The 15,033-nt window shown below is 44.3% G+C and overlaps 1 protein-coding gene and 1 non-coding gene across 3 annotated transcripts in view; one reads left to right on the top strand and one right to left on the bottom strand.

Annotated features, from left to right (window-relative positions):
- The window catches only part of LOC124711899 (afadin), a 1,103,288-nt gene that overhangs the window by 146,486 nt on the left and 941,769 nt on the right, over nt 1-15,033 (bottom strand). For both annotated transcript variants that reach the window (XM_047242145.1, XM_047242146.1), the window contains exon 8: nt 12,912-13,070. In XM_047242145.1, coding sequence (XP_047098101.1) covers nt 12,912-13,070 — 159 coding nt within the window. The remainder of the gene's footprint in view (nt 1-12,911; nt 13,071-15,033) is intronic.
- Nucleotides 12,026-12,100, top strand: Trnat-ugu. The gene has a single exon. It is a non-coding gene; the product is annotated as a tRNA-Thr (tRNA).

Here is a 15,033-nt window from a genome sequence, read left to right as displayed (position 1 = left end):
GATGGCCATCGATTAACAGGGAGGACTGATGGCATCTCTTAAGTACGGGAACACATTTGCGTGACGAACTGGGCACGAGAAAGCACAATGTATATTGCGTGGTGTATTTGTTCACCATTCTTGAAAGACGGGAACAGTTGGATATTCCACAATAGTTTCTTGAGAATTAGAGAAAAAACCTAGTCCATTGTGTGCCTTCGAAGACAATCCAGGTAAAGTAGGCATCCACTTGTCGGTCCCCCCCCCCCCCCCCCCTCCTACAGAAGTGCCTTTCCGCGACCTTACTCACACTGCACTTCAAGTTTTCAAATTTACATCTGCTTCTGCTTCATCAATTAACAAAATAGCATTGCTATTAATTTTTTGCGAAAGTAGCGTTTCCGATTAATTTAATGCAAAAATAGTAGCGAATACGAATTTAAAATGTTTGTTTTCGTTGTGTCATTTCATAATTAACGTCTGCATCAGAGGAAAAATTACAGTTAGAATACGAATTATTTCCAATTGGCAGACGACAAATTTTCAAAGACAGACTGGAGGTAAACATAGTTAATTTCACATATATGACTATTTTTGCATTAAATTTAATCTGGCACGTTATTTTTGCTGAGACTGACAACAATCCTTGTTCACATGTATCCCGTTTAAATCGAAGCAAGATGAAAAACTGAAGTGGGCATAAAGTCGAAAACTTGTATGATGTTAGAAACTGAGTTAAGCCTCAGACATACAAAAAATATATAGTGCCAAGATATATTACATTTGTTTTAAATACTTTAACCCAAGACATACAGCGACGGCATGCCCCAAGATAAAGGTGTTTAGTTAACAACCCATTTTCTAGCGTAGAGCAGACTGACTTGGTGACCACAAATATGTAACCCAAAGTCTCAGGGAGTTTTAAAGTAAATAACTGAAATAACCAATGTTTGGGAAGCGTTTTTAAAAATGGCACAGATCACACATCGATGACGTGTCGTCAAGGGCAAGTTCATCAACGAACCGTTTTGTACGCTTTCATATAAGGGATTACGTGTTATCCAATTCAGAGCGCTGACAAAAGCTCAATCCAATTGACCGTGAAAAATAACCAATGCTCGTCTAAAGCAATGTCGTTTTGGCCTAACAGGATCGCATCTGTGCAGTGGCTATTGTTTCCACAATGTAGCACGTCACACGCTCGTTCGGGCAGAGTAATCAAATTGACGAGCCAGTCATGTGGATGAACGAGATAAACACGCGCTTGTTCGACGTTTTCCTACCTCACATTTTCATGAATTCTTCTTTTCCGTACTATCATTATTAAGGGTCCTATAACATAGTTCGAAGGAATCCATCCGAGAGCTCTAATTTCACAAATCCAACAACCAGCTGAGGCCAACAAAAGACTGAAGTCATGGCTTCGTTATAGACCTACGCTTTATACGAACGATATGCCGCAACAACCGGGGGGCAGCTCCGTTTTGGACAAGGAAGCAAACTATCGCGGAAAACCCATATCAAATATCTGGGCATTATCATTGACTCCAAACTCACATTCGAACACCACACTGACTACATCTGCAACAAATGATATCACCTCATTACGAATCTTCAAAGTTTTTCTTCTCCCTATAATCACTTATGGCTCTGAAATCTTTTTCAGAAATTAAAGGAATGCTGTGCAAATGGAAACTTCTGAAAAAGGACGTTAATGATTCTCACAACTTGGCGGCAACTGCTTATGTGTGAAGGCATCGGAAAGGTTTTGGAGCGCAACAAACGTTTAAATTTGAACGATGATTACGTAGAAGAACAGGTAAAAATATAAAAATATGCTGTAATATAAGTTTTCTTTCATTATCTCGAGTAAAAATCGGTGGATAAACAAACGTCCTTTACCTTCAGAACGACCCCCGCACGTGGCAGGAAGTCTATCAGGCAACGGAAGACTCTAAGGTCGTTATCACTATAGACAGGTTCTTCATTGTAACACGCCAGGACGTGATCTATTTTTCATTTTTTAAAAGAAAAGCTAACAACCGTGTCACGAACTACAAGTATACAATATGTGAAATACGCTCCCCCCCCCCCCCCCCCCCTCCGGTTGTAATACACAATTGACCCTAAGTGACTTTATTTTATTTTAAGCGATTTGGAATGAAGGAAGTTTTGTTCAATAAAAAAGTTACCTGTCCTGCAGACAAGTATTATTCATATATAAACAAACCCTTTTTCTGAGGCAATAAAATGTGTCTCGCTGGACCAAATCCATTGCGTTAAAAGGAGAGTACTTCATGAAATTATTTTACTTCTGAAAAAAAAAAAAAGTTTGTTTACTATGTCTTTTATCGAAGTCCATCCATTTTATGCATGCCCGTATCATGTCGTCGAATTGCCTAATGGCTACTGGTGCAATTACTACCCTGCACTAGTCTAAGACCGATTTTATTTAATTGTTTACTATTTTAGTTCGGCGCCTAGCAGAGGTACACGTAAGACGCGGAAAATTTTGGGCAGTCGCTTGCGCCTAGGGAAGGATTCGAAAGAAGTGCGTAAATCAATGGCCTACAAACAGAGACACGCAACGGGGAGCGAGGACATGCAACGCAGCACGGAGACACGCAACGTTTCGCTTTCAACAGGCAGCTGTCTTATCGATGCACTGGGAACTGCGGACACACAATGTAGACAAGTCAATCTAAATTTCGTTTCTGGTGTTAAAGAACAAAACTAAAATGTGGCAGAACTGCTACTGACAAGGTACTACACCAGTTGCTGGTTGATGAAATAGAAGTTGTTTTTTTGGTACCTTGACCGAAGTCTGCGCTGCTAATTGTACGTGTGCTATCTGATTCTTAGTAGGGAATCCCCAAATGAAAAAAGAATCAAATGCGACAAAATATTACAATCACTGCTTTTAGGAAATGGCAAATCAGATTACAGCTACATTTTTGTTTTATAAATAGTCCTTTTTTTCTCATCCAGACATGTTTATAAATATTACTTTCTTGATACTGATAGATTGGATGGTTGATTTGGGGTAAGGGGCCAAACAGCGAGGCCATGGGTCTCATTGGATTAGTGAAGGATGGGGAAGCAAGTCGGCCGTGCTCTTTCAAAGGAACCATCCCAGCATTTACCTGCAGCGATTTAGGGAAATCACGGTAAACCTAAATCAGGATGGCCGGACGCGGGTTTGAAACATCGTCATCCCGAATGCGAGTCCAGTATGCTAAACACTGCGCCACCTCTTTTGGTCTTGATGCTGAAGTTGCTGTGATGGTTCAAATGGCTCTGAGCACTATGGGACTTAACTTCTGAGGTCATCAGTCCCCTAGACTTAGAACTAATTAAACCTAGCTAACCTAAGGACATCATACACATCCATGCCCGAGGCAGGATTCGAACCTGCGACCGTAGCGGTCGCGCGGTTCCGGACTGTAGCGCCTAGAACCGCTAGGCCACTCCGGCCGGCGATGCTATGGTGGCAGAAGAATAAATATCGCTGGGTATGGCGAAATGTCACTGCTGCTGTTACTGGTAAACGCTCGCAGTTTCATAATAGATTTGTTCCTTTTTCAAGCAAACATACGTCGTATTTCAATTAAACTTGTACAAAGATCTTACATGTTCATTGTCTTAAGATCTTGTTACAGGTCTGACAAAATATCGTGTTTATTCGCCGGAAAATGCGCTCAGTATACTCCTAAATCCGTACAGAAAATGGAGATTACCTACTGCGACAGAAGGGATACTTCAACGTACAAAATCCTTATTTTCTGTCTAAATTGTTTACAAATGCATCTCACAAACGTCTTAAGTTCGAAGGTTGGCGTTCTCTAGCAGAGGAAAATACTGACAGCATGTCACGTTTTACTGACGTAATATCCTGCCTTCTGTGCGATATCTTTTAATAATCAGCCGGCCAGTGTGGCCGAGCGGTTCTAGGCGCTTCAGTCTGAGACCGCGCGACCGCTACGGTCGCAGGTTCGAATCCTGCCTCGGTCATGGATGTGTGTGATGTCCTTAGGTTAGTTAGGTTTAAGTAGTTCTAAGTCCTAGTGGACTGATGACCTCAGTAGTTAAGTCCCATAGAGCTCAGAGCCATTTGAACCACTTTTTTTTTTTTTAATAATTAGCTTTTATCTTCGGCGAGATGTCAAACACAAATTTCCCTCTTTCTTCGCACACTACAAAGCACTTTTACTTACACAAGGGACGCATACAAAAACAAACAAACTGCGAGGCCAAAATTCATGGGAACGGTTGCCCCATTCGCATTTAACGGATGGCAGTGAGCACCCCAACACTGAGTCTAGAGGAGGCGTCTGGCACCACTGTTTAGCGCTACGTTACAGCCACGTGCGTGGTGAACACTGCAGCACGTCGCGAGGAAACCGGTTTCGATCAAGGGCTGATAATAGGTGGAAGACGCGTGGGTCTTAGGATGGTGGAGATTACCCAAGAAATCAGGTTTCGGACGTCAACAATGTCTAGGTGGATGTTCAATATTCCGGAGACAATGTTTCCACACGTGTGGCCCGGCGAATGAGACAAAGTGCTTGTTATTGCTCCAAGTGAGTCTGCTGCATGGCTGGTTAGGGCCTGCCAACTTGGCATTATTTTCGGGCTTCTCCAGGAGTCGCCTAGACAAGCAAGAGTGCTCACGCTCGCTCGCCGCCTGGGTAGTGAGCGCTCGCGGTAAACTGAGGCGGTCAGACGCTATTATGTAGCGCAAGGGAAGCAAACTGTGCGCTGTCTTCAGAGAAATGGCAGCGGGTTACGACCGCAGGCAGTACCTTTAGACGCAAGCGTATACAGGGTGTTCGGAAATTCCGTTACAAACTGTTAGGACTTGCAGATCGGAATGAGTACATAATATTTTGAACAGAAACCCGTATCCGGAAACATCATCCATCGACGGTACAAAGCGTCGAAGTTGTAGGCGCCGGTGCCTGTAAAGGTGTGTGTACAGATGGTGATTCCGTGATTATGTTAAAAACTTTCTAGCATGATATAGAAGGATAAATGTATCAATATGAGGGGAGGGACCCTGCACCGGGAACTGACGAGTCGAAAGTTATAAGCGAAAACCGTTCTGATACCTCTGGCAGTTGAATACATGTACCGGTGCTGCTGTTGCTAAGATTCTAGGGCAGGTAACTCCGAGGTTGTAGTATGGACCGATAGAAGGAAAAACGTCGAATTGGCTCTCAAATGCGTATTTGGGTAACTATGAGCATTGTTCATCTTCGCTACTGTGAAACACCTCGCCTCTACTTATTTCAAACGTAGCTTGCATTTATCATGAGTCTCTCGTCCAGAAGTCGCAAGCGAGTGGAAAAAACGAATTTGCTGCGGTGCATAGAAAGTGCAGACGAATAACTCGTAAAATTACAGGCCAATATCTTTAACGTAGGTTTCCTGCAGAATTCCTGAGCGTATTCTAAGCTCGAATAAAATGAATTTCCTTGACACAGAAAAACTCGTATCAACAAATGAATACAGACCTAAAAAGCATCGCTCGTGCTAAATTCAGCTTGCCCTTCCCGCGCATCACGTCCTCCGAACCACTGATAGCGGACAACAGGCAGATTCCACATTACATTTGGATACCTCAATTGATAGAGTATTTGCCCGCGAAAGGCAATGGTCCTGAGTTCGAGTCTCTTTCCGGCACCCAGTTTTAATCTGCCAGGAAGTTTCACATCAGCGCACACTCCGCTGCAGAGTGAAAATCTCATTCTGGAAACAGATTCCATATTCCTAGATTTTCAAAGAGCGTTTGACACAGTACTGAGCCGCAGACTGTTAAGGAACGTCCGGGCACACGGGATAGGTTCTCAGATACGTGAATGGTTCTATGATTTCGTAAGTAATATAAGCCAGAAAGTTGTCCATGATGGCGAATGTTCCTCGGAGACAAGGGTATCGCCAGTGATGCTCTCTAAAGTACGACTTGCTCTAAATGTAACAAGGTGAAAGAAATAAGGAGTCGCACGGAATCGTGTAGGCAGCAGCTTTCTCTCGCTCCATTTGCGAGTAAGCAAGAAAGGGAATGACTAGCAGTCATACAAGTTACCCTCCGCCAATCTTATGCATAAAATATCTTTAAACGTCTGATTACCGTACAAATGAGTTAATGTGTAAACATTAACCTTTAAGCAGGCAAGCGAAAAACGTTCAGGAAAGCTTTGAAATTTAGGTTAAAGGTTGTTAAAAACCTCAAAGTGCTCTCATTACGAAACATTGAACGACTAGAAACTGTGTAATTTGCGCTCCATTTTAGGCAAAAGCTAGTTTTTCAGGCATCTCAATGTTTAAATAATGGCGTCGTACTCCTGAAATGAATGTCCTACGATGATGTAGTTCTGCAGGTATATTAAGTTCAAATGCTTCAAATGGTTCTGAGCACTGTGGGACTTAACTTCTGAGGTCATCAGCCCCCTAGAACTTAGAACTACTTAAACCTAACTAACCTAAGGACATCACATACATCCATGCACGAGGCAGGATTCGAACCTGCGTCCGTAGCGGTCCCGCGGTTGCAGACTGAAGCGCCTAGAACCGCTCGGCCACTCCGACCGGCTATATTAAGTGATATACGTAATACTGTAATCGAAGTGTGTGCGAAATAAGTAAAAAATTAAAACTTCATATCTGATGCTGACGTTTGACTGCATGAACAGAGATTATGTAGTACGCGATACACTACTTTTTTTCCTTTCATCGTTTTGTGGGGGTGCCAGCGACAAAAAGGTTCTTAATGCTTTGAAAACGTGTTCAAGTTTGCTGAAAGTTGCTAAGTGCTGTCATTCTCAAGTCAACGACGAATAAAATCCGTGTATCTGCGCGGCGTCAGTTACGATGCTCAAAGAAAAAAACAAAACTTCTAACTGAATATTTGTCTTATTGTTTGCTACACAAGACTAGGCCTCATAATGAGTAATTATGATGGCATTTGAAATTTTTAAATTCGGCCAATAGCTACGCGGAACACAGAATATAAAATTTTTGCTGCCCCTGTACTGCAATTGCTAACGTATCCTGAGATAACGTTTTAGTAATGTAAACAACATGCTGTCGGCACCAACGTACACTGCATGAACCGAACACCAACTACACAAAAACAATCGTTTTAGCACTGCAAGACGCATGGATAGATATCTCTCCAGACTGATTCTAACATCCTCGACATCCTATTTCTGTTTTGATATCATGGAACAGCGACTAGCTATTAACACCACATGCAGTGCATTTCGATGACTTTCGGCCATTCAGTGTATATTAAAGTGGAAGCAATACTACTAATTTTAACCAACCAGGCCACTACTGCATCTGGAAGTGTTTGCAAAGATTTTGGCTCGCCACTAGAAATGTATATTCCACACAATAAATGGCGATTCGTTGACAATCTTTCTGCAGCTTCATCCAGAATGGCCTCACAGGACCTATTTTCTTTCCTGTTCTCTATATCATCCGATTTCTCATTCACTTGAGTTCTTTTTTAGCTTTCCTTGAGAGGATTGACACTTTAGAACTTTCTGCTAGACACGGCCATGGGATTGTGGACAGTCTTTGGACCGAAGAGGTCTTTACGTTTCTTTCGTGCGCAAAGTGTTGTTCGTACACGATGACATCAAAAGCATCCGGACACCTATTAATGGAAAGTAACACGGGGAGTCCCTACACTTCGCCTTTATGAACTGAACTCTACTGGACGCAGTTTCGATGAGGTGTCTGAATGGCAGTCCATTCTTCCACAAGAGCCAAAAGCAGCGAAGGAATATTGGACGCTGCGGTCTGGAGCGATATCGACATTTAAACTGTCACCAAGGACGTTCCATTTGGTTGAGGTCAGGACACAATTTCAGGAACGCCCACAAACCACCCACGGATGCTGCTTTATGACAGCGTGCACTGTCACACTGCTACACACCATTATCGTCTCGGAACTGTTCCTCTGTTGTACGCAGCACACAGTGCTATAAAATGTGTCCTTATCCTTTCGCATTTAGCGTTTTCTGAAGCGCAATAAGGGGGCACACCTGAACCCCAAAGAACACCCCCATACCGTAACACCACTTCCTCTGTACTACACTGTTGGAACTACGCGTAAGGGAAGGTACCGTTTTCCAGGCATTCACCAAAGCCAAAACTTTCCATCGGATTGCCACAGGGTATACACGTTAGCCATCTCTCAGAATCACTGGTTTCCGTTTATCCACTGTCCAATGTAGTCGCTCTTTACCATACTTCGAGTCGTTACACAAATGCACTGCTTATGAGGAGCCGTTCGACAACATTACTTTTAGCTCTCCATGCAAAGTCACTGCGCTAGATGGACTGCCGGTAGCACTCTGGAACTCAAAGAGCAATTCTATCCACTGATTTAATTCGACTTTCTACATCCATCCTCTCCAACGTCTGACGGTCCCTGACCATGAATTCAGTCTAGTCTTGGTACGGCTGTGGTTGTTCCTTAGAGTTTCCACTTCGCAATCACACCAGCAACATTCGACTAGGGCAGCTTTAGAAGGGTTCAAATGTCCCTAACGGATTTGTTGCTCAGGTGACATCCAATGACTAGTCCACGTTCGGAGTCACTGAGCTCTCTTGACCGACCCATTCAAGCTGATGCAGCTTCTCTACTGACAACACAATACTATGCGCCTCCTACAACATTGGCGGGTGTGGCTCTTGTGACATCTAGTGGTTGTAGTAGTTGTTGTTGTGGTCTTCAGTCCAGAGACTGGTTTGATGCAGCTCTCCATGCTACTCTATCCTTTGCAGGCTTCTTCAACTCCCAGTACCTACTGCTCCCTACATCCTTCTGAATCTGCTTAGTGTATTCATCTCTTGGTCTCCCTCTATGATTTTTACTCTCCACGTTGCCCTCCAATACTAAATTGGTGATCGCTTGATGCCTCAGAATATGCCCTACCAACCGATCCCTTCTTCTAGTCAAGTTGTTCCACAAACTTCTCTCCAATTCTGGTCAATACCTCCTCATTAGTTATGTGATCTACCATCTAATCTACAGCATTCTTCTGTAGCACCACATTTCGAAAGCTTCTATTCTCTTCTTATCCAAACTATTTATCATCCACGTTTCACTCCCACACATGACTACACTGCATACAAATACTTTCAGAAACGACTTCCTGACACTTAAATCTATACTCGATGTTAACAAATTTCTCTTCTTCAGAAACGCTTTCCTTGCCATTGCCAGTCTACATTTTATTTCCTCTCTACTTCGACCATCATCAGTTATTTTGCTCCCCAAATAGTAAAACTCCTTTACTCTAGTGGTAAATTCCGCAATACACAGTGGTGTCAGGATCAGACAGTCTATTTAGGGCACCTCCCCGAATTGAGAGCAACGCATATGCGTTTTGAGAATACACGAGCCTCGCTACTTTGGTTCGGTATCCGTCATAAGACACGTCCCGGAAGAAACATCAGTAGACAACGAGATTTGCAAATTACATCCTGGCAAGAGTGTTACGGGATCCAAGCGACCTCGATAGTAAGCCTTATTACACGGCCGTGTGATGGATTGTGGCATCAAACATTAAGGTGCGCAGCGACACAAATCAATATAAGGGCGGTCGCAGGCGGTACTGAAATACGCATCAGTCCGGCGTCGCCTGATCGCCACTCTTGGCGGCCAACTGCACGCACTGCGGCGGTTCCTGGATTACAACAGACGCCAATGAAACCAGCAGGTAGACGTGCTGAGGCGTGCTGCTGTCTGAAACACCATCCCTAGTTTCCTTAAAGTGTGCTGTCGACAGAACGCTAGCGAGAAATTAGCCGTTGGGAAGAATTCCTAATACGTATGAGCTGCTGCACAGAGCAGATGATTAAGCTGTATAAAGCAGGATAAGCAGCAATCTGAGACAATCTGTCGGCAGAGTATAGCGCTGACGCAAGTACAAGTGTTTCGAAGCACACCGATCAGCACACACTGCTGAACACGGGGCTCCCCAGCAACAGGCCCTTACGTGTTCCTGTGATGGACCCAACGACATCGTCTAGGACGACAGCACTGGGCACGGGATCGTCAGATTGGCTAGTGGGTTACCAGAACGAGTCGCCTGGTCGGATTAGTGGTGCTCTTTGGCACACGAGGCACAGTCGTTTGTATTGTTCAAAACAAGCTGCCGTACAGTAGCCACAAGCTGTTTGTGTTGTAAGTTCACCAGATATGTCACCAATTTCGGCATACACTAGTTTTCAATAATTAATTGCACAGCGAAAATAAAGGGGGATACAATAGCTGATGTCTGTAATGAGCTTATAACGTATATGAGGCATTATAATAATAAATAGCAATGAAAAATAACACGACAAAAATAAGATTGTTAAAAGAGGAAGAGTTAAGAAACAGTAGTTGACAATGCTCTAGTGCCAATATTCTAGATAATGACATAAATAATAAACTTCTTTGATAGTGCACCGGATAAAATAAAACAACCAAAAAACAAATCGCTAAAGAAGCCACAATTAAAGAAAACAGTGCTATATATTATTGAAAAGTAGTGTATGCCGACATTAGCGACATCTGGTGAACTTACAACACAAACAGCTTGTGGCTACTGTGCGGCAGCTTGTTTTGAACAGTAGTGCTACTGACAACATGACTCGTGCATATGATGTTATTTATACATATTTGACGATGCTGGTGCTGATTCTGCATTTAACATTTGACGATGCCACTATGGCTGCAGTACATTAGGATGTTGTTTTTATAAAACAGGTATGCCTCTTCATACTTAAAAGCGCACAAATGTATATATTTGTCAGTAGTACTTTTCATTATGGTCTATGTATTGTTTTTAAGCTGTAGACAATCTGCGAGTATATTTATGTTTTTCCCCATATTTTGCTGCAGATCTGATGATGGTCATTATCGACCGAAACCGGTAATCTGTTAACAAAAAGTTTGTGACCATAGACGTAAATTAAAGGAAACTTATTTAATTAATACCTTTGATTACAGACGAGTTGATTGATACAGATCACGGGCGAATCGGCCCTGTAGTTTGAAAGTCAGTTTAATTAAATGCCAATTAAATCAGATCAAATGAATTTCCCCCAGCAATTACGGACTTCCTCATCACTGAACTTCCAGTTGGTGAAAAGATTATAATTTTCTGACGCCTGGTTCAATTAATACATTATTTGTACATTTGGCGTACTCCTGGAAGGCCAAGGTAGACGTTGGTTTGAATTTCAGTCCTCCTACACCAGCGGCGGAGGGACACATCCGACTCGCCGTTTTCGTAGAAGGCCCCCTATTCCAGCTCCCATTCTATGGACCGCAGGCCTGCCTTCACGGGCCGGAACAAACTCTCAAGAGGCGCACCTGTTAGTGGTCATAGGACTCTCTTCTTGCCGGCGGAGGAATACAGTGCGTTGGGTCTTCGAACACGGAAAGACGTGACGTCATCGACGGCGCCACTGAAGTCAGTTATTAGTTGGAGAAAGTTTATGATCATCGTCAGCTAGTGAGTTAACGCCATTATGGACGAGTGTGATTACATCTTGTATTGGTAGAGGCCACTGATCGCGTGACTCGCTAAATTACTGATACGGATATACTTATCCATATAGGTATATAGTTCTGGCAACGCCGGCCATGACCTCCTTCTTCTGTGCGGATACACAAATATTCCCCGTACTCTTACGGGACTTGGTAAGAATGTCTTCCACGAGTAATGAGTGTGTTGGGGTGGGACAAAAAAAAAATGGTCAAATGGCTTTTAGCACTATGGGACTTAACTGCTGAGGTCATCAGTCCCCTAGAACTTAGATCTACTTAAACCTAACTAACCTAAGGACGTCACACACATCCATGCCCGAGGTTGCGACCGTAGCGGTCTTGCGGTTCCAGACTGTAGCGCCTAGAACCGCTCGGCCACCACGGCCGGCGGGGTGGGACACTACGAATGTAGTGTGTGGACATACAAGGTAAGAATGTGGGTCTCGTGGGAGGGGTGAGCGAGATAGTCCCTGCAGTTGCGCTATCCTCTGTGCCCTCGGTGGCTCAGATGGATAGAGCGTCTGCCATGTAAGCAGGAGATCCCGGGTTCGAGTCCCGATCGGGGCACACATTTTCACCTGTCCCCGTTGATATATATATCAACGCCCATTAGCAGCCGAAGGTATTAATATAATTCTAATTTCGCTACATTAGGTCAGTAATCAGTTTCCTTGTGCTAATCTGTAATAATTTCGACGCAAAGCAATAGGGTGTGTACGAAACAATACGCACGGGAACGCATCATGTTTCTGAAGTAGCAGTCTAAACCGCCCCTCCCTGGGACGGGATACTCAACTTTAATTACTATTAGTATTTAAAGTGTCTCTCGGGGACCCTCTCCTAATTCTGAGGTTACACCATTCATCACAATGTCCGTAACTTCTTTCCTGCTTAACTGTTCTTGTGTTTTGATCTGCAGCAAGACAAGTTGTCACCAGTTTCTTAGCTTAATTTGTGATCTGTAACCGTTACTCGCTTGTAACGGCATACCACTCGTTTAATGTGTGATTCACATGCCAACACTTTACCAGATCTGCCTGTTTTTCCTTGGTCTATGGCTTCCCTCTGTTGTGGTTTTTTATCATCAATTCGAATGCTGAAACCGCAAGTAGACGTAATGGAGCCTGACGCCGGCTGCAGTCGGGCCAACAGCACAACAGCAGGTCAGATTCAACATCGCCAGCTCACTTAGGTGAACAAGGCAAACTGACGGCCACTTTAAACACTGCTATCATTCTTTCAATTAATGTCATCATCTCACATCATCTCAAGAAGCATCAGCCACTAAGTGTATTGCAGCTTTCCATAAAAGTTACTTTCTCTGCCGCAATATTGCCTAACTTGCTTTCCGAGGTCTCCTCAGCATGCCAGCACTGACCTGGGTTCAGCTCGAGGAAGAAGGGCAGGCGGTCGTAGCCCTCCTCGTAGCGGTAGTCGCTGAGCTCGCTGCCCTTGTTCCACTTCTGCAGCGGCTTCTTCTTGCGCTTGCGGGGGTGGTAGTCCGCAGGCCGCCGGCGCACGTGGAACATGATGGAGCCTGCAACACCACAAACAACGTCGTCACAATCAAAACAGTAGCTGCCACGCGTCAGTGGGAAACACCAGCTTCCTTAAAACACACACACACACACACACACACACACACACACACACACACACACACACAAATATTTTTCTTGACAATGCAGTATATGGTACCCGCATTGTACCCGATGCTAGACGAGATGAAAGGAGCGGCCGGGTATACTGAACGGTGAGAGTAGACGAACGAGATACTTGGTGTGCTTTGGCGATTGTAAGCATTTTTACGTGCTGCTGAAGTTGAACTAGTGGACCACACCCTGCGACAGGTGAAAAAGAGTGAAATACTGGGGCCAGTCTTGTCTGCTTTATGAACTACATTTTATCAGAAAACTGCAGAGTATTATAATCTAATACACGTTTGTAGCTCAATGCAACTTATGACGGAGCTACAACCATTTATTTCAATTATATGTTGCGGACCTATTTTTCACCTGCAACATGCTGTAACTTCGTATTATAATCTGCCTATAATTATGTTAAGCAATGTACGACATCGCCCGCCCGGTTAGCCGTGCGGTCTAACGCACAACTTTCCGCAGTGGGAAGGAGCGCCTGGTCCCCGGCACGAATCCGCCCGGCGGTCTTGTGTCGAGGTCCGGTAAGCGGGCCAGTTCATGGATGGTTTCTTGGCGGTTGTCCATCTGCCTTGGCGAATGTGGGCTGGTTCCCCTTATTCCGCCTCAGCTACACTATGTTGGCGATTGCTGCGCAAGCAAGTTCTCCACGCACGCGTACACCACCATTACTCTACCACGCAAACATAGGGGTTACTCATCTGGTGTGAGACGTTCCCTGGGGAGGGGGGGGGGGGGGGGGGGGAGAATCCACTGGGACACGAACCGCACAATAACCCTGAAAGAGTGGTTCGGTGTGGGGCGGCGGAGGAGTCAAGTGGACTGCGGTAGTCATCGTGGGGTTGTGGACCACTGCGGCTGTGGCGGGGACGGAGCCTCTCGGTCGTTTCTAGGCCCCCGGTTAACATACAGTACAATACAATGTACGATATCAATGTGAATTGACATCTTATCTTTCAATAGGCATGTTCAAACGCTTAGCGCAATGCACCTATGAGTAAACCACCAACGTGTGTTAAACATCTGCATATGTGCTTGGAACGAAATACAAAAGGGCACTGCATAGCTCCGAACACACAGGATGGAAGCAGAATTGTTGGCTCGAGACAGCTTAAATTAGCGTGAAAGAAGACTCGCATCATGGTGCATTGAAGCAACTCAGAAAGAAAGTTTCCTTAGAAACTGACAAAAAAGAAAGATAAAATGACAAAGGAAAGGTGTGCATGCGGTATTGGTCCATGTCTACCGAAAAGAAACTGCTGCTGACGTAGCAATTCTGTGTCGACCGCCAGTCACTGCAACGAAATCAAGTGATAGTATATAAGATTGGGACTGTTAGATTAAGCAATGTGTGGCCAAAGAAGACTCGAACTTCGACTCTCTACCGTTCGCCGGTAATGCTCTTAAGAACTAAGCTACTTAGCTACGTCTCATAGCTTGTCCTAAGCTTCGATTCTGCCAATAATACGTCGCTCCCGCCCCAAACTTCGAACTTCATAAAACGCTCTCCTGCAAACCTTGGTCTATCAGAACTCCCGGAAAAAAAAAAAAAAAAAAAAAAAAAAAAAAAAAAAAAAAAAAAAAAAAGGACATCGGTAAGAATACACTAGCTCCTCCGTTCTACGATACAATTCACCTAACTGTTTCGACGCATATCGTATGGTGTAAGTAAACTCGTCTGCTATTGTAATTATCATTCCAACGCGCGGTACTAATACTGGTATCTGCTGTCTGGAGTACTAGTGGCGGAGTTGGACGGTTCTGAGGGACAACGAGAGGCACCTGAAGGGCGAGACAGCCAGCGGAATCGAGTTTGGTGCCGGCTGCTCTCTGCGAGGGGGC

This window comes from Schistocerca piceifrons, chromosome 8 (assembly GCF_021461385.2).
Source record: "Schistocerca piceifrons isolate TAMUIC-IGC-003096 chromosome 8, iqSchPice1.1, whole genome shotgun sequence".
Classification (NCBI taxonomy): Eukaryota; Metazoa; Arthropoda; class Insecta; order Orthoptera; family Acrididae; genus Schistocerca; species Schistocerca piceifrons.
Note: the sequence above shows the minus strand (reverse complement) of the source record. Positions and strands in the feature narration are given on the sequence as shown.